Source organism: Camelus bactrianus, chromosome 18 (assembly GCF_048773025.1).
Source record: "Camelus bactrianus isolate YW-2024 breed Bactrian camel chromosome 18, ASM4877302v1, whole genome shotgun sequence".
Lineage (NCBI taxonomy): Eukaryota > Metazoa > Chordata > Mammalia > Artiodactyla > Camelidae > Camelus > Camelus bactrianus.
The window spans coordinates 35195903-35210745 of record NC_133556.1 but is presented as its reverse complement, the minus strand read 5'-3'; the positions used below and the strand labels follow the sequence as shown (position 1 = coordinate 35210745).

Sequence of the window (14843 nt, the reverse complement as noted above, 5' to 3'; positions counted from 1 at the left end):
CTGCCTTGTGCACTAGTGAGACCTAGAGGAAGATGGTGCCCTTTCTTACCCGGCCCCACAGACAGAAATCAGGCCCCTGAGAAGCTCTTTGCTCCAGCTGGCATTTTTATAACAAAGTGGGCTTGTGGCTCTGGGTCTGGGCAGGAGCGGAACCAGGGAGCATGGTAAAATTACGGTCCTGATCCTCCCGATTCGTTTTAATGCAGAAGCTACGTCTACCCCAATTTTGCAGGTGTGGAGGCAAGAAAGGCCCCACTTCCACCATAAGAATGGATTTCCTAAGGCTGCATGGAGTAATATTTAAAGTCAGAAAAGCTGGTGCCTTCAGTTAGACACTTTAGGACCTTGGGGGAAGATACACAACCTCCCCAAGACTCAGTTTTCCGACTGTGAAAAGGGGATAATACTGGCCCTGCCTACTGTTCATACGTCATTCAACACACATTGAGTCTGTTACCAACAAGAATAGATTTGGCTCTTTCAAGGCCCTGAGATCACTAAAATAAAGATGCAAAGGCTGGCAAGCCAAATCTTAAGAACTTTGATGGTAGAGGCATCAGTATATCAAGGGAAGAGGGCAGAGGCTATTACAAAGATTTCACAAACTACAGAAATACACCACGCGACCTCCCATTCCTCTTTCCAACACAACTCAAGTCTTACATCTGACCTGGGGGGATGGGGCTGGAGGCAGAGGAAGGACCCTCTCTGAAGAGACCAGACTAGTCTTTCCAGAACACAGGCCCTAACACTCTACAGAGATAGGAGAGAAACGGGTGTTTGGCAGGGATGTTTGGAGGCCGCTTAAAGAAATAAGTGAGCAAACAGGTGGATGTTTGGCCTTAAGGTATGTCTGTGAACAAGGGCAGAAAAATCTTGGACATCCTGCAATGAAGACCAAACCAAACCACAGCTTCCCTGGAGATCAAAGCAGGAGTCTATTTCTACCTTCAAGCTGCTCAGACCGGGGTGAGGGTGGTGGAGGGAGAGAGGGCCAAATAAATGAGCAGACGGAGACTACACAGCATGAGAACCGGGGGCGGGGAGGGTCCCAGGGGCGGAGTAAGGCTCAGCGGAGGACCGGGAAGGAAAGGGCCGAGTCTGCCAGGCAACGCAGGCCCCGAGAAGGCCTCGAGATGACACAGACACGCCCAGTCCCTGGGTTTTACAAAATGCTCCTCTGGAGGTGTGCACACAGCCTGTGGTGAGACCACATGACGGCAGCAGAACTCAGCACATGAGGTTGCTAAACTTGCCACCTAAAGACATAATGCACATGAACACAACCCAACTACCCTTGCTTTGCACGGCCACTGACATTAACATAACAGTAATAAAATTATAAAATCTCAGAATAAAAGCCACTGCTTTGAGTACACACTGCACTTAGGTTAGGGGTGATCTTACTACAGTGCTGTCCGTTTTCCACTTGGAGGACACGCCTTCTGGGCTGGGTTCCAGCCCCACAAACAGGACTCTCACCGTCAACAGTCCAGGTGATCCTGAAGCCCCTCTGGTACCAGGGTCAGTGATGGAGGCGGCGGCCGCTCTGGTGCCCACAGTCACCCTGCCCAGAGCTGTGATCAGAACATGCAAACAGTGTTTCCCAGATTCTACTTTTATCATCTTTTATGCTTTCCACTGCCCGCCCCGTATTTCCTATATACTATCCAAGATTTGTCTTTACCTTTATTTTTAGGTTACTTTGGCCTATACAAAATTATCCATAAGCATGGATTTAATGCATATTACTAAATTTTTAAAATTCCTATATATCACCCCGGGTTCAATTGCCACCTCCAATACTGAGTGAGTGTTCTCTCCTTCAAAATGTGTGTGCTTGGCAACAAGGATAAATCTCAGAATTATGCTAGATGACAGAAGCCGGGCTCAAAGGCTACACTCCATCTGATTCCACTCATGTGACATTCTGGAAAAGGGAAAACTACCCCAACAGGAGACACGGCAGCGGGCGCCCGGGGCTGACTACGCAGGGGGCACTAGGGAATGCCAGGGGCCAGACAGGCTGTTCTGTATCCTGGCGGGGGTGACGTGACTCCACGTATTTATCAAAACTCACAGAACTATGTAATAAAGGCAAATTTTGCCACATACAAATTTTACTTCAGTCTCAATAAACTTGACTGAGAAAGGCTTTTTTTTTTTTTTTTTTAAAGTCTCTGCTTCTTCAGCAGGAATGAACACCTCTCATTCACTCTGGGTCTCCCAGGAGACAGTGACCTCGTCCCCTTCCCTGGCTAGACTGTCATTTACAAGCTGACTACCTGGACTGGTCACTGACGCTCCCTGGGACTGTAAGAAGAGGTCACATCACAGTAAAATCAAGGGGGTAAAGCATCTGAACAGCCACTTCTCCAGAGACAAGGTGCCCATGACCCATCAGCACATGCCAGGATGCTCAGCACCATCAGCGGTCAGGAAATGTGTATCAACACCACGGTGAGACACCACTTCACCCCCACTAGGACGGCTGCTAGCAAAAAGACAATAAAGAATGCGGGCGAGGAGGTGGGGAAGTCAGAAGCCCCTACACTGCTGGAGGGACCGTTAAATAGTGCAGCTTTGGAAAACAGTCTGGCAGCTCCTCTGATGATAAAACACAGAGTTACCCTAGGACCTGGCATCTCTACTTCTCAGCATAGACCCAAGAGAAATGGAAACACGTCCACACGGAAACGAGCACATGAATGTTGCAAGAGCATCGTTCACAACAGCCAGAAAGTACAAACCACTCAAGTGTGGGTGGGAGGAAGGAGAACCAAACTGTGGTCCACCCATACAGTGGAATATTACTCAGCCAGAAAAAGATCGAAGCCCTGATACATCTGACGGTGGCAGAATATTCCACCCCCTCCCCAAAATGCTGTCCTGCATACTGACTATTTTAGGGTTAAAGGCACTTGAAAAGCAGCAAATGCAAGTAAACAATCTGACCTTCCCCCTTCTTTTCCCCTCTGAAGCAGGAGATGAAGTTCCCATGTGCAAGATGTCTTTCCTCCCTGTACCAGAAGGAAAGTAACATTCTTATCACTGAGGACGAGGAGACGAGGCAGAGACACTTCTGTACAAATGGATTTTGTTAAAAAAAATTGCCTTCCTTTGGTCTCATATAGTTTAGTTACTTTTCCACAACTAACTCGCTCTGTTCAACCCGATATAAAATCAGGTCAGAGAAGAGCAGGAAGGTTTGGCCGGGCCATGGCTTTGGGTTGTCACCTCCTTATGAGGCTCCAGTGTCACGTGACACTTCTGTAAACATGGATGTATGTCTCCTGTGGTTCCGTCTGAAGTCATTTTGATTCAGGCCCAACTGAAAAACCCTGAGGGAGGCGAGAGAAAATGTTGCCTCCTCCCTGAGCTACAGCATGGATGGACCTTGCAAATACTGTGCTGAGAAATGCTAGACTCAAAGTCCACATATCATGATTCAGTTCGTGTGCACACCCACAACAGGGCAATCCTTAGAGACAGAAAGCAAACATGTGGTTGCTTGCAGCAAGGGAGATGTGGGCTTTCTTTCCCAAGTGATGAAAATGTACTAAAACTGACAGGTGGTAATTGTTGCAGGTATCTGTAAATATATTAAAAAGTATTGATTTGTGTGTATTTAAGATGGGGTGAATTGTACGGTATGTGAACTCAATAAGGCTGTTTTAAAAATGGCACTTTCACGAACACGACTATAGCTGATAAAAGAATTTGGCAAAGCAGCAGGATACAAGATTAACATACAAAAATCAGTTGCATTTCTTTAGACTAACAATGAATTAGCAGGAAAAGAAAGTAAAGAAACAATCCCTTTTAAAATTGCATCCAAAACAATAAAATACTTAGGAATAAATCTGAAAGGAGATGAAAGACTTGTACATGGAGAACTACAAAACACTGATTAAGGAAATTAATGATGACTCAAAGAAATGGAAAGATAACCCATGCTCTTGGATTGGAAGAATCAGTATCATTAAAATGGCCATAGTACCCAAAGCAATCTACAGATTTAATGTGATCTCCATCAAATCACCCAGGACATCTTTTACAGAACTAGAATAAACAATCCTAAAATTTATATGGAATCACAAGAGACCCAGAATTGCCAAAGCAATATTGAAGAAAAAGAATGAAGCTGGAGGAATAACCCTCCCAGACTTCAGACAATACTACAGAGCTACAGTAATCAAAACAGTGTGGTACTGGCAGGAAAGCAGACATATGGATCAATGGAACAGAACAGAGAGCCCAGAAATAAACCCACAGATCTATGGTCAATTAATCTTCGACAAAGGAGGCAAGAATATACAATGGAGAAAAGACAGTCTTTTCAGCAAGTGGTGTTGGGAAAACTGGACAGCAGCACGTAGATCAATGAAGTTAGAACACTCCCTCACACCATACACAAAAATAAACTCAAAATGGCTTAAAGACTTAAATGTAAGACAAGACACAAGAAATTTCCTGGAAGAAAAACATAGGCAAATCATTCTCTGACATAAATCTTAGCAACGTTCTCCCAAGGCAGTCTACCCAGGCAACAGAAATAAGAGCAAAAATAAATAAATGGGACCTAATTAAACTTACAAGATTTTGCACACCAAAGGAAACCATAAGCAAAACAACAACCTACAGAATGGGAAAAAATATTTACAAATGATGTGACTGACAAAGGCTTAATCTCCAGAATATATAAACAGCTCCTAAACGTAATAGCAAAAAAAACAAACAATGCAATCCAAAAACGGGCAGAAGACCTAAACCAGCAATTCTCCAATGAAGACATACAAATGGGCAAGAGGTACATGAAAAGATGCTCAACATCACTAATTATCAGAGAAATGCAAATCAAAACTACAATGAGGTATCACCTCACACCAGTCAGAATGGCCATCATTCAAAAGTCCACAAATGATAAATGCTGGAGAGGCTGTGGAGAAAAGGAAACCCTCCTACACTGCTGGTGGGAATGCAGTTTGGTGCAGCCATTATGGAAAACAGTATGGAGATTCCCCAAAAAACTAAAAATAGACTTATCATATGATCCAGCAATCCCACTCCTGGGCATATATCCAGAGGGAACTCTTAATTCCAAAAGACACCTGCACCCCAATGTTCATAGCAGCACTATTTACAATAGCCAAGACATGGAAACAACCTAAATGTCCAATGACAGATGACTGTATAAAGAAGTTGAGGCATATTTATACAATGGAATACCATTCAGCCATGAAAAAGAATAAAATAATGCCATTTGCAGAAACATGGATTTCCCTGGAGAATGTCATTCTAAGTGAAGTAAGCCAGAAAGAGAAAGAAAAATACCGTATGATATCACTCACATGTGGAATCTAAAAAAAAAAAAGACAAATGAACTTATATATAAAACAGAAACAGATCCACAGACGTAGAAAACAAACTTATGGTTACCAGGGGGGAAGGAGGGGAAGGGATAAATTGGGAGTTCAAAATTTGCAGATACTGACTGGTATATATAAAATAGATAAACAACTTTATACTGTATAGCATAGGGAACTATACTTGGTATCTTATATTAGCTTATGGTGAAAAAGAATATGAAAACAAACATATGTGTATTCATGTTTGACTGAAACATTGTGCTACACACCAGAAATTGACACAACATTGTAAACTGACTATACTTCAATAAAAAAGAGAGCAAAAATAAGCAAATGGGACCTAATTAAAGCAAATTAAACCTAATTAAAGTTTTGCACAGCAATGGAAACCATAAGCAAAAAACAACCTGTGGAACAGAAGAAAATATATGCAAATGATGTGACTGACAAAGGCTTAATCTCCAGAATATATAAACAACTCCTACAACTTAATAACAAAAATACAAACAACCCAATCCAAAAATGGGCAGAGGACCTAAACAAGCAATTCTCCAATGAAGACCTACAAATGGCCAATAGGCAATGAAAAATGCTCAGTATCACTACTTATCAGAGAAATGCATATCAAAACTACAATGAAGTATCATCTCACACCAGTCAGAATGGCCGTCATTCAAAAGTCCACAAATGATAAATGCTGGAGAGGCTGTGGAGAAAAGGAAACCCTCCTACACTGCTGGTGGGAATGCAGTTTGGTGCAGCCATTATGGAAACCAGTATGGAGATTCCCCAAAAAACTAAAAATAGACTTACCATATGATCCAGCAATCCCACTGCTGGGCATATATCCAGAGGGAACTCTAATTCCAAAAGACACCTGCACCCCAGTGTTCATAGCAGCACTAGATACAATAGCCAAGACATGGAAGCAAACTAAATATCCATCGACAGACAGCTGGATAAAGAAGTTGTGGTACAGTTACACAATGGAATACTACTTGGCCATGAAGAAGAATAAAATAATGCCATTTGCAGCAACATGGAGAATGTCATTCTAAGTGAAGTAAGCCAGAAAGAGAAAGAAAAGTATCATATGATATCACTCATTTGTGGAATCTTAAAAAGAAAAAGAAAAAGAACACCATGAACTTATCTACAAAACATAAACAGACTCACAGACATAGTAAACAATCTTATGGTTACCAGGGGAAAGGGGGTGGGAAGGGATAAATTTGGGAGTTTGAGATTTACAAATGTTAGCCACTATATATAAAAATAGATTTTAAAAAGGTTTCTTCTGTGTAGCACAGGGAACTACGTTCAACATCTTATAATAACCTTTAATGAAAAAGAGTATGAAAAGGAATATATGTATGTATATGCATGGCTGGAACACTGAGCTGTACACCAGAAACTGACACATTGTAACTGACTGTATTTCAATTTTTAAAAAACGCACTTAAAAAAAAAGGGAGGAAGGATGTCACAGGATTGTCTCTGGTAGGTTTGTGTGACACAGCTGAGGAATGACATTCAGCGCTAGGACAGAGCAGGGCACCACAGGGGGTGCTTAGGAAATGTCCCCGTCCTTCACCTGCTTCTGAACTTGGCTTTGGCCAACCTCCAGTGTGGCTCATTCTCCCTCTGAGAAAACTGTCCTCAGGTCATAACTGAGTCCTGTCCTGTCCTTTGGGTCTGGTGCTGCTGGAGTCATTTCTGGGTCCAGGAGGGGACAGTCCTGGAAACCCAGTTCAAACCAGTGGGCAGGAAACCAGGGAGAAAATGACACAGAGTCTGCCTTCCCCAAACCCACAAGATGCCAGCTGTCCTGGGCCATAGGGACTTGCTGTCACAGAGGTGGGGAGCTCTCTGGGGACACTGTTTCCCCATGGCTGACACCTTGCACCTGGCGCTCAGCTCGGCTGGGCCTGGGCCCTCAGCTGGAAGGCAGTGGACGAACAGTCACTCGAGACCCGCTGGTTGCCCAGGAGACAGCCCAAGTGTCCCCATCACGCCTCCCCTCCTCTCCTGCAGGTCTGGGGACTGGAGCCAAGGCAACGAGCCCTCTCTTCCTGCCTGGTCTTCTATGCCTGAGACACATTCATCATTACTTCAGAAACTCGCCAGTCTCATCAATCTCTCCCCACTGCTGGCCACCATCCAGGTGCCAAGGGAGGCCACGTCTGTGGAAGCAGCCCCTGCTGGGAGCCCTAGGGAGAACCATTCTTTTTGATAAGCCTCTGGGGCACACTGCCATGGCGTCCCCGTCCCCAGCACACAGGTGAAATTGATCCGATGGTCTCAACCACCCGTCAGTGAAAATGACCACGGGGAGAGATCTGCTCTTCATCTCACTTATAAAGTGGCTTTAGACAGCCGGTCAGTATTCCATTTGCTGGGAGCTGCCTTTTGCGCTTGGAAGGTGGCTTCGCATGGGCCACGCCTGCTGCTCTGCTGGACCCTGGGACACAGCTGGGGCTGAGCAGCCATCTGCAGAAGATGTGGCCACTGTCCTCTGGTACCTGGCTCCCTGATGAAGTCTGTGTTTGTAGGAGTTGTGAGAACTGAGCTCTGCCTTCAGGATGTGCAGACCCTGGAGAAGGGCTGCCCTCTCTCCGTCTCGTGCCCTCAGGTCTGTGGGGTGGGAGGGGGAGGCCTCGCCCTTCCCCCACATCAGGGGCTTGGGGGAGTATGGGAGATGGTGCTAGTCAAGTTGTACCAGGCAATACAGTCTTCGACTTCACCGTATGCACGTCTTCAGGCTCAGGACCGCCTGGTGGGGATCCAGTTCTCCCCATGCACTGCCTGTCACTCTGCTAACATCCAGTAAGATTCCTCCCTGCCAAGTGCATCCTGGGCATTTGTGGAAGGAGGCCTCTGCAGCATTTCCTCTCTTTCCTGCCCTTTGATTTGACCTGGGTCTGCAGAGTATCACCATCCAGATGTGACCCAGAAGTGGCCCCGGCAGTACCAAGGGTTCTCTGAAGGTAGGACTCTGTCTTGTTCTTCTTTGGGTCCCCAAAGCCCCTGACCCCAAGAGGCACTCACAGATTTAACTCTTCAGGTGGATTAAAGAAGGCCACTGCTTGTCAAGTCTTGGGCTGAAAACTATACAAGTTCTCACATGATCTGTACACCAGCCTCGTGAAGGAGGGGCTGCGGTCATCACCTCTGTTTCACAGATGTGGACAGTGAAGTGGAGAGGCTAAGTCACTTGCCCAGGGTCCCCCAAGCGAGTATGAAGCAGAGGCTGGTCTGGGAAGTACAGACTGACCCCAGAGCCCACAACTAGATGACACAGGAGAGCCATAGTCAGGCGAGGGTAAAGAAGAGGGACACAGGCTCACGTGGGGAGAAAGCGGAGCACGTACGCACAGGTGGGGAGAAGGGACCAGAGACAGCTCGGACCCCGCCCTCCGTGGAGGGCCACTGGCAGTGCAGGAGCGCAGGTTTCCCCATTTTCCCTGGGCATTTCTTGCAGTCAGTCTTTCAATATGAAAGGGTTACTTCCTAGATAAACCTCCTTTGAAATCTGATGTCCTTTTAAATCAAGGCACTCTGTGCACGGAACGCCACGGATATTGGTGATATGGCCTGGAAGAGAGTGGTGACAGCGATGATGTGTAGCTGTGACAGGCGCGTTTGCCGAGGGCTGGCTGTGTGTCAGGTGCAGGGCTCAGCACTGTTACTGTATCTATTTCTCCCTCCCATCAACCCTGGGAGGCGAGGATTTTGTTTTAGATGCAGAAACTCAAGAAGTTACTGTGGAGTGTGCCTTCCAGAGCTGCAGGGACCCGTGTGATATCACTCGTGTCCTGTGTGACAGGGCGGGACACAAGCCCAGGCCCCTCTTCTCATCCTCTGGGCTAAGTGGCAGATGACAGCGTGGCGTTTGCAGAAGAAAGAAGGCCTGCAGGGTTCTGGGGAGATTCAGCAATTTGTGAATTTACTTGCCTTACATGAGCCTTTCCATGCTCCCCCCAAATCTCCGCAGCTCCTCTCTCATCATCTATTTAAATTTCTTTAATGATCATTATTGCCAGGTTCGCCTTGTCATAAGCTGCTGCTTGGAGACCCCCAAGGGACACTTTCACTGGGTTCCTTCCTTCTGCACAGGGATGGTGAGTCCACGCCAGGCGGGCCCAGCCCAAGCCACCCAGAGCCTGAGCCAGCCTGGGGCAGAGCCCAGCACGAGTGAGTCTGAGCTGTTTCTCAGGGACTGGATCTGCTTGTAACCAGTTCAGCTGCTCACCTTCCCAGCAAGCTCAGAGAAGACCGAGTTGTCTTCTCCGTCTCCTCTGTCTCCAGTCGTGTTGCATTTCCATCCCTATTTGCCCGCTGTCTCAGTGTCGCCTCCCTGCACAGCCCGGGTGGGTAGCTCCAGGCAACCGTGGTCTTGAAAGGTCTCCCTCCTCTAGCATCATCCCTGGAAAGAACTGCAGTTGTGCACTAAGGATTCGAAAAATCCCAGAAAGATCACAGAACCGTGAGTCTGATGTCTGCGACCGCACTGGCTGACACCCCAAGGCCCAGCCCACACCACACAGCCAGCCTTAGAACCATCACCTCTGATCAGGTGTAGATAGCTTCTGAAAACAGAAGGCTGATCCCAGCACACTGCCCTGATGACCGCCCCCAGAGGCTGCCCACTGCACTCTGAATAAACCCCAGCTCCTTGCAGCCTGTGGATGAGGCCAGGCTCCCTCCACCAGTGCGGCGCTGCACTGGGCAGGGCCTCAGTATTTTTCAGAAGCGCTCCAGGTGAACCGCTGTGCAGTCCAGGGCTGAGGGCTGCAAATTAAAAGACCAGCTAAAAAGAACAATTCCCTGCATCTCAAAGGCGGGTTTTTGGTGGGTTGGCCAACTGGATGAACATTTGATAGCGTCAAGTCTCTCTGGAGAAACAGTTTAAACTATCCTTGGAAGAGAGCAAATCTGAGCACAGCGCACGGAGCTTCACTGGCGGGAGAGGCTCACAGACGGCACTGGGGATTTTCCCACGTTTCTCTAGCAGCTGTGGCCCCTGGCTTCATCATTCCAGACTAGCTCAGGCCTCACCCCCGGAAGATGAGGACGCCCTCCCCCCGCACCGGGCTGCACCCACTTACGAGCACAGGTCACTCGGCCTGAGATGGAGACACACTTAGACCATTGCCCACGGTGCCCCGAGCCTTTCCACCTCTACAGTTTCAACTGGAGATTTACTTCCATCTAAATATAACTGGCAAACTGAGTTTCTCTTGCAGGCTTCCTTCCACTACCAGGAAGGGTCTGTTATGAAAATATCATTCAAATAAAAAAAGGTCCCATTAAAAAAAGAAAAAAAGATATAGTAGCTCCATCTTTCTGAAAAAGGTAAAGAAAACAAAGCAAAAGATATTCCTTCCTCCACCTTCCTTCTCTTAATTCTTAGGCCTCAACATACTTTTTGACAGAAGTTATTTTATTTCATTTTTTTTTGAATGAAGAACACCGAAGCGGTGCAAAATGAAAAAGCACGCAGAGGAAACATATAAAAAGTGCGTCTCCCTAGCTGCCTCCTCCAAGGTGACTCTTCAATGCGCCTTTCTAGAGCTGTCCCCTGCACACAGAGCACACACGCCGGCATGCGCATCTGTGTGAGGACGTGTACGTACACGCACCGCGTAGACGTGTATCTCATTTGCTGCTTCTAAAAATGATCATTTGTGCACGGGGCTACATCTTGCTTTTCCCTCTTAACGGTGTACCCTGCGGATTTTCCGTGTCACTACACATACACTGGCCCCAGTATTCGAGTCCAGGGGTGGGCCAACTTTCTCTCTGAAGGGTCTGACAGCAGGCATTTCAGGCTTCGCACGCCCTCTGGTCGCCATTGCAGCTACTCAGACGGTCTGTAAATACACGGGAGCACCAATAAATCTTTATTTACAAAAACGGGAAGTGGGGGGAACTTGGCTCGTAGGCCACAGTTTTCTGACCCCTTTTCTAAACTCTGTGGCTGTGTGGTCGCAGCTGTGTCCGTCCATCAGTGGCTGCACAAAACCGAGGCGGCAGGGCCCGCTGGCCCCAAGCGCAGGGACTGGGGATGGGCCTTTGTCTTTTGTGAGCACTTGACGCAAACAGAAATCAGCCATCTGTTAATCACCCGACACATTACGAGCTAAATGCTGGAACAGATTCTGCCAGGTGACTCCATTGGCCCCTGGAACAGCATCCAGGATGCCCAGATGCCGGGCACCGGGGCTGCCTCAAGCTGCCGTAAGCAGCTTTGTTTTCTTTTCAGGGAGACGTGCGGGGGTCAAGAGTGCTGAGACCATGGAAGGCAGAGGCACCAGCGTTAGGCCTGGGCCCTGGGGCGAAGGCTGCACTGCCCTCCAGCCCTCATCAGCCACGGGGGAGAATCGAAAAAGACACTGATGCAAAGCGTCCTGAAGGGGCCTGGCCTGCAGACGCTCAGCAGACAGTAACAAGGTGATGATGATGAGAAATGTCATATCAAAGGTCAAAATTTGACCCCAGGATTTTCCACCTGCCCTGTCACCAAGAAATAACATCATTTAACATAAATCCAAAATGCTGCAATGAAAAGCCAGCTGCAAGTGTGGCGGTGAGTTCCAGCACGTTCCATCATCTGTTCCTTTGTGCCCCCAGCCCCCGCTTGGCTCCATGTCGGCATGCCGGCCCAGATGTCCTCACCTGACCAACTGTCCCTTCTTTGGAGAACTCTCCCCTGACCCCTTGCCTGTAGTTAGAATTACCTGTTCGATTTCTTTGCTGCCTCCAGCAGACCAAAAATGCCAGGGAGGCAGGGACTCAGCTATCATCTTTTCTGTGGTTTCCCCAGTCACCTGGCCCATTGCAGGCACCTGCAAACCCCCAGCTGCCCAAATGCATGCCAGCACCTGCAGGATGCACACCCAGGACCCTGGCTGGAGACTCAAGGAGCTGAGAGAGAACTGGGCAGGGCCAGGAACACGGCGGGTCCACCCTCTGACCCAGAGCCCCACCAGGTCCAGCTGGGGAGCAGCTGGGGAGCAGGGCTCGCACAGACAGTGCCGCAGAGGCCAGGGCCTGCTGCCCCGCCCTCCTGCAGGATGCCCTAGTGCACTGGGACCAGATGGGGGCCTGGGCAGAGCACACTGGCCTGGTGAGTTCATGTGGAGTAAGGGAGAAGAGACTAATTCAAGCCAACTTGATGGAGAGCTGACAGGAGGCGCCAGACAGAGTCATTTCCCAGAGGGCTTTGCCCTCAAGGCACACAGGTCAGAAGAGACACAAACTGTCACCGATTGTCCCTACACTCCTGTAGGGGCTAGACAATGATGGTGCTGTCGGTGAAAAGTACCTTACCTGCCACAGAGATGCAGGGAAGGGCACACGGGGCCAGTCACAAAGATGGTGACATCCGAACTGGGGCCTTGGAAGGTAGACGATTTCAAAAGGGGACCCAGCAGAGGAGACAGCATGGCCCCGGGCAGAGGGGAAGCAGCGCTGTATTAGTGTCCGCTGGCTGCTGTGACATGTTACCAAACATGCAGTGCCTTAAAACAAGGCAGACATATTCTCTGAGAGTTCTGGAGGTCCCAAGTCCCAGATGGGCCTCACTGGGCTCAAACCAAGAAGTGGATACCGAGTTCCTCTGCCGAGCTTATGATCAACCTCTCTATCCAAAATCTTATTCTCTTTCTTGTCCTCAGGGTGGAAGATGTCAAAGAAAAGGGGGTACTGAGCCTGTATACAAGTCCCCATGTCCCTGTCCTGTGAAGCAGAAGGCTTTTGCCTTAGTCTCCCAGGCGTCCCTTGAGTCTCAAAAGGCTGGCTCGAGACTGACTGATGAGTAAATGTGAAGATGTAGAAACAAAGAACAGCTCCCAGGCCAGGAAACTGGTAACAATTTAGACTATAAACCAGCACCAGAGCAGTCACTGAGCTCCTAGTCTCTGAGGGATATAAAGGCCATACATTCCTAAGTTGGTTTTACAGGAAGCAGACATCCACCAGATGAAAACTGCTGACTGCAAGCACTTAGACCCCAGATCTACTGGAACAGAAGACTGATGATGCTCAAAATAATCAGTCCAAGAACTGTGCACGATCATGCCCCCTGCAGCCTCTCCCTCACACTGCCTTTAAAAACCCTCCCTTAAAGCGATCCAGGAGTCAGGTCTTTTGAGCATGAGCTGCCCATTCTCCCTGCTTGGCGCCCTGCAATAAACACTGTACTTTTCCACCATGACCTGGTGTCATTAGATTGGCTTTACTGCACATCGGTGAGTGAACCCAAGTCCAGGTTTGGTGACAGTGTCGGCAAGGCTGCGTTCCTTCTGGAACTTCTAGGGGAGAATCTATTTTCTTGCCTTTTCCAGCTTCTAGAGGCCGCTTGCATTCCTTGGCTCATGGCCCCTTCCATCTCCAAAGCCAGGAAGGGCAGGACCAGTCCTTGCCTCATCACATCATGCCAACACGGGCTGCTCTTCTGCCTCCCTCTTCTGCTTTTCAGAACCTTAATGATTATGCTGGGCCCGCCCAGGAAGCCCAGGTCACCTCTCATAGTGAGAAGTAGCGAGCGTTTTGTAAAGAAGAACTGAGAAAGAGTAAGGAAAGCAGCCAGCCTGGGACCAGCCCAGAGTAGCAGCTGATGGCGGCTGTGGCCACTGCTCCTCCCTGGAAAGGGGCCAACCAAGATGTGGCTTCCGCGCTGTCGGTAGTGGCCTTTCTAGGTCAGGCATGAAAGGAGCGATTTCTCTCTGTTCAATTTCTCTGCCACCCTCTTCCTATATATGGAGCAGGCATCACAGGCTGCAGCCCCAATGCTACTTTTAGCCGTGATGCAACACAACCGCCCTCATATACTTTTGGGGAGGACCCTACAAAGAGGAGCTACAGCAGGGACCAGGAAGGCCTGGGCTCTGGAGTTAGCGGGGTCTGCTTTGGAGCCTCAGGCCGTTCCCTTAATCTAGGGAGCCTCTGCTGGCTCACCTGTAAAACAGCCACAACAACAGTAGCGATGTTACCGGGTTGAGGACCCATAGAAAAGGCAGATCCCAGAGTTTCAGAGATGGGGGTGCTCTCCATGAATGACAGCTACCATTACTATGATTACTCTTGTTATTGTCTGATAAGAACCACAAGTCAGTTCATCTTTAGATGCAACCCTGTTCCACCAGCAGTGCCTGCCCGGAGCACGGTGTTGACAAGCAGGCTGACTGTCACCTCTGGGCTTCATCCGCGGCGTCAGCCACAGGGTCGCCTGGGAAGGCACACATGTGGGTGGTCCCTAGGTGGACCCAAATGGATGAGCGTTGGGGTGCTGATTCAATACAGCGGAAGTAAAGCCACTTTGGGGTTGAAGCCACCTCCCCCAAGGAGCCCACCAGGCTGGTAAAGCAGCCAGGATATCTAATCCACTGCCAAACCTCAAACCTGCGTAACTTAGGGCACTAGAGAGGGTCTCAGAGGTCCCTAGTGCAATACACCCATTTGAGAGGTGAG

General features: G+C 48.5%; 2 protein-coding genes across 6 annotated transcripts in view; one reads left to right on the top strand and one right to left on the bottom strand.

Moving 5' to 3' along the window:
* Positions 1-2317, top strand: part of CPPED1 (calcineurin like phosphoesterase domain containing 1) — a 182231-nt gene extending 179914 nt beyond the window's left edge. The window contains exon 4 of the mRNA XM_074346818.1: positions 2178-2317. Within this exon, the coding sequence (XP_074202919.1) occupies positions 2178-2281 (104 nt within the window). The 3' untranslated portion in view covers positions 2282-2317. The remainder of the gene's footprint in view (positions 1-2177) is intronic.
* The window catches only part of SNX29 (sorting nexin 29), a 587226-nt gene that overhangs the window by 8118 nt on the left and 564265 nt on the right, over positions 1-14843 (bottom strand). The gene's annotated exons all lie outside the window — the stretch shown is intronic.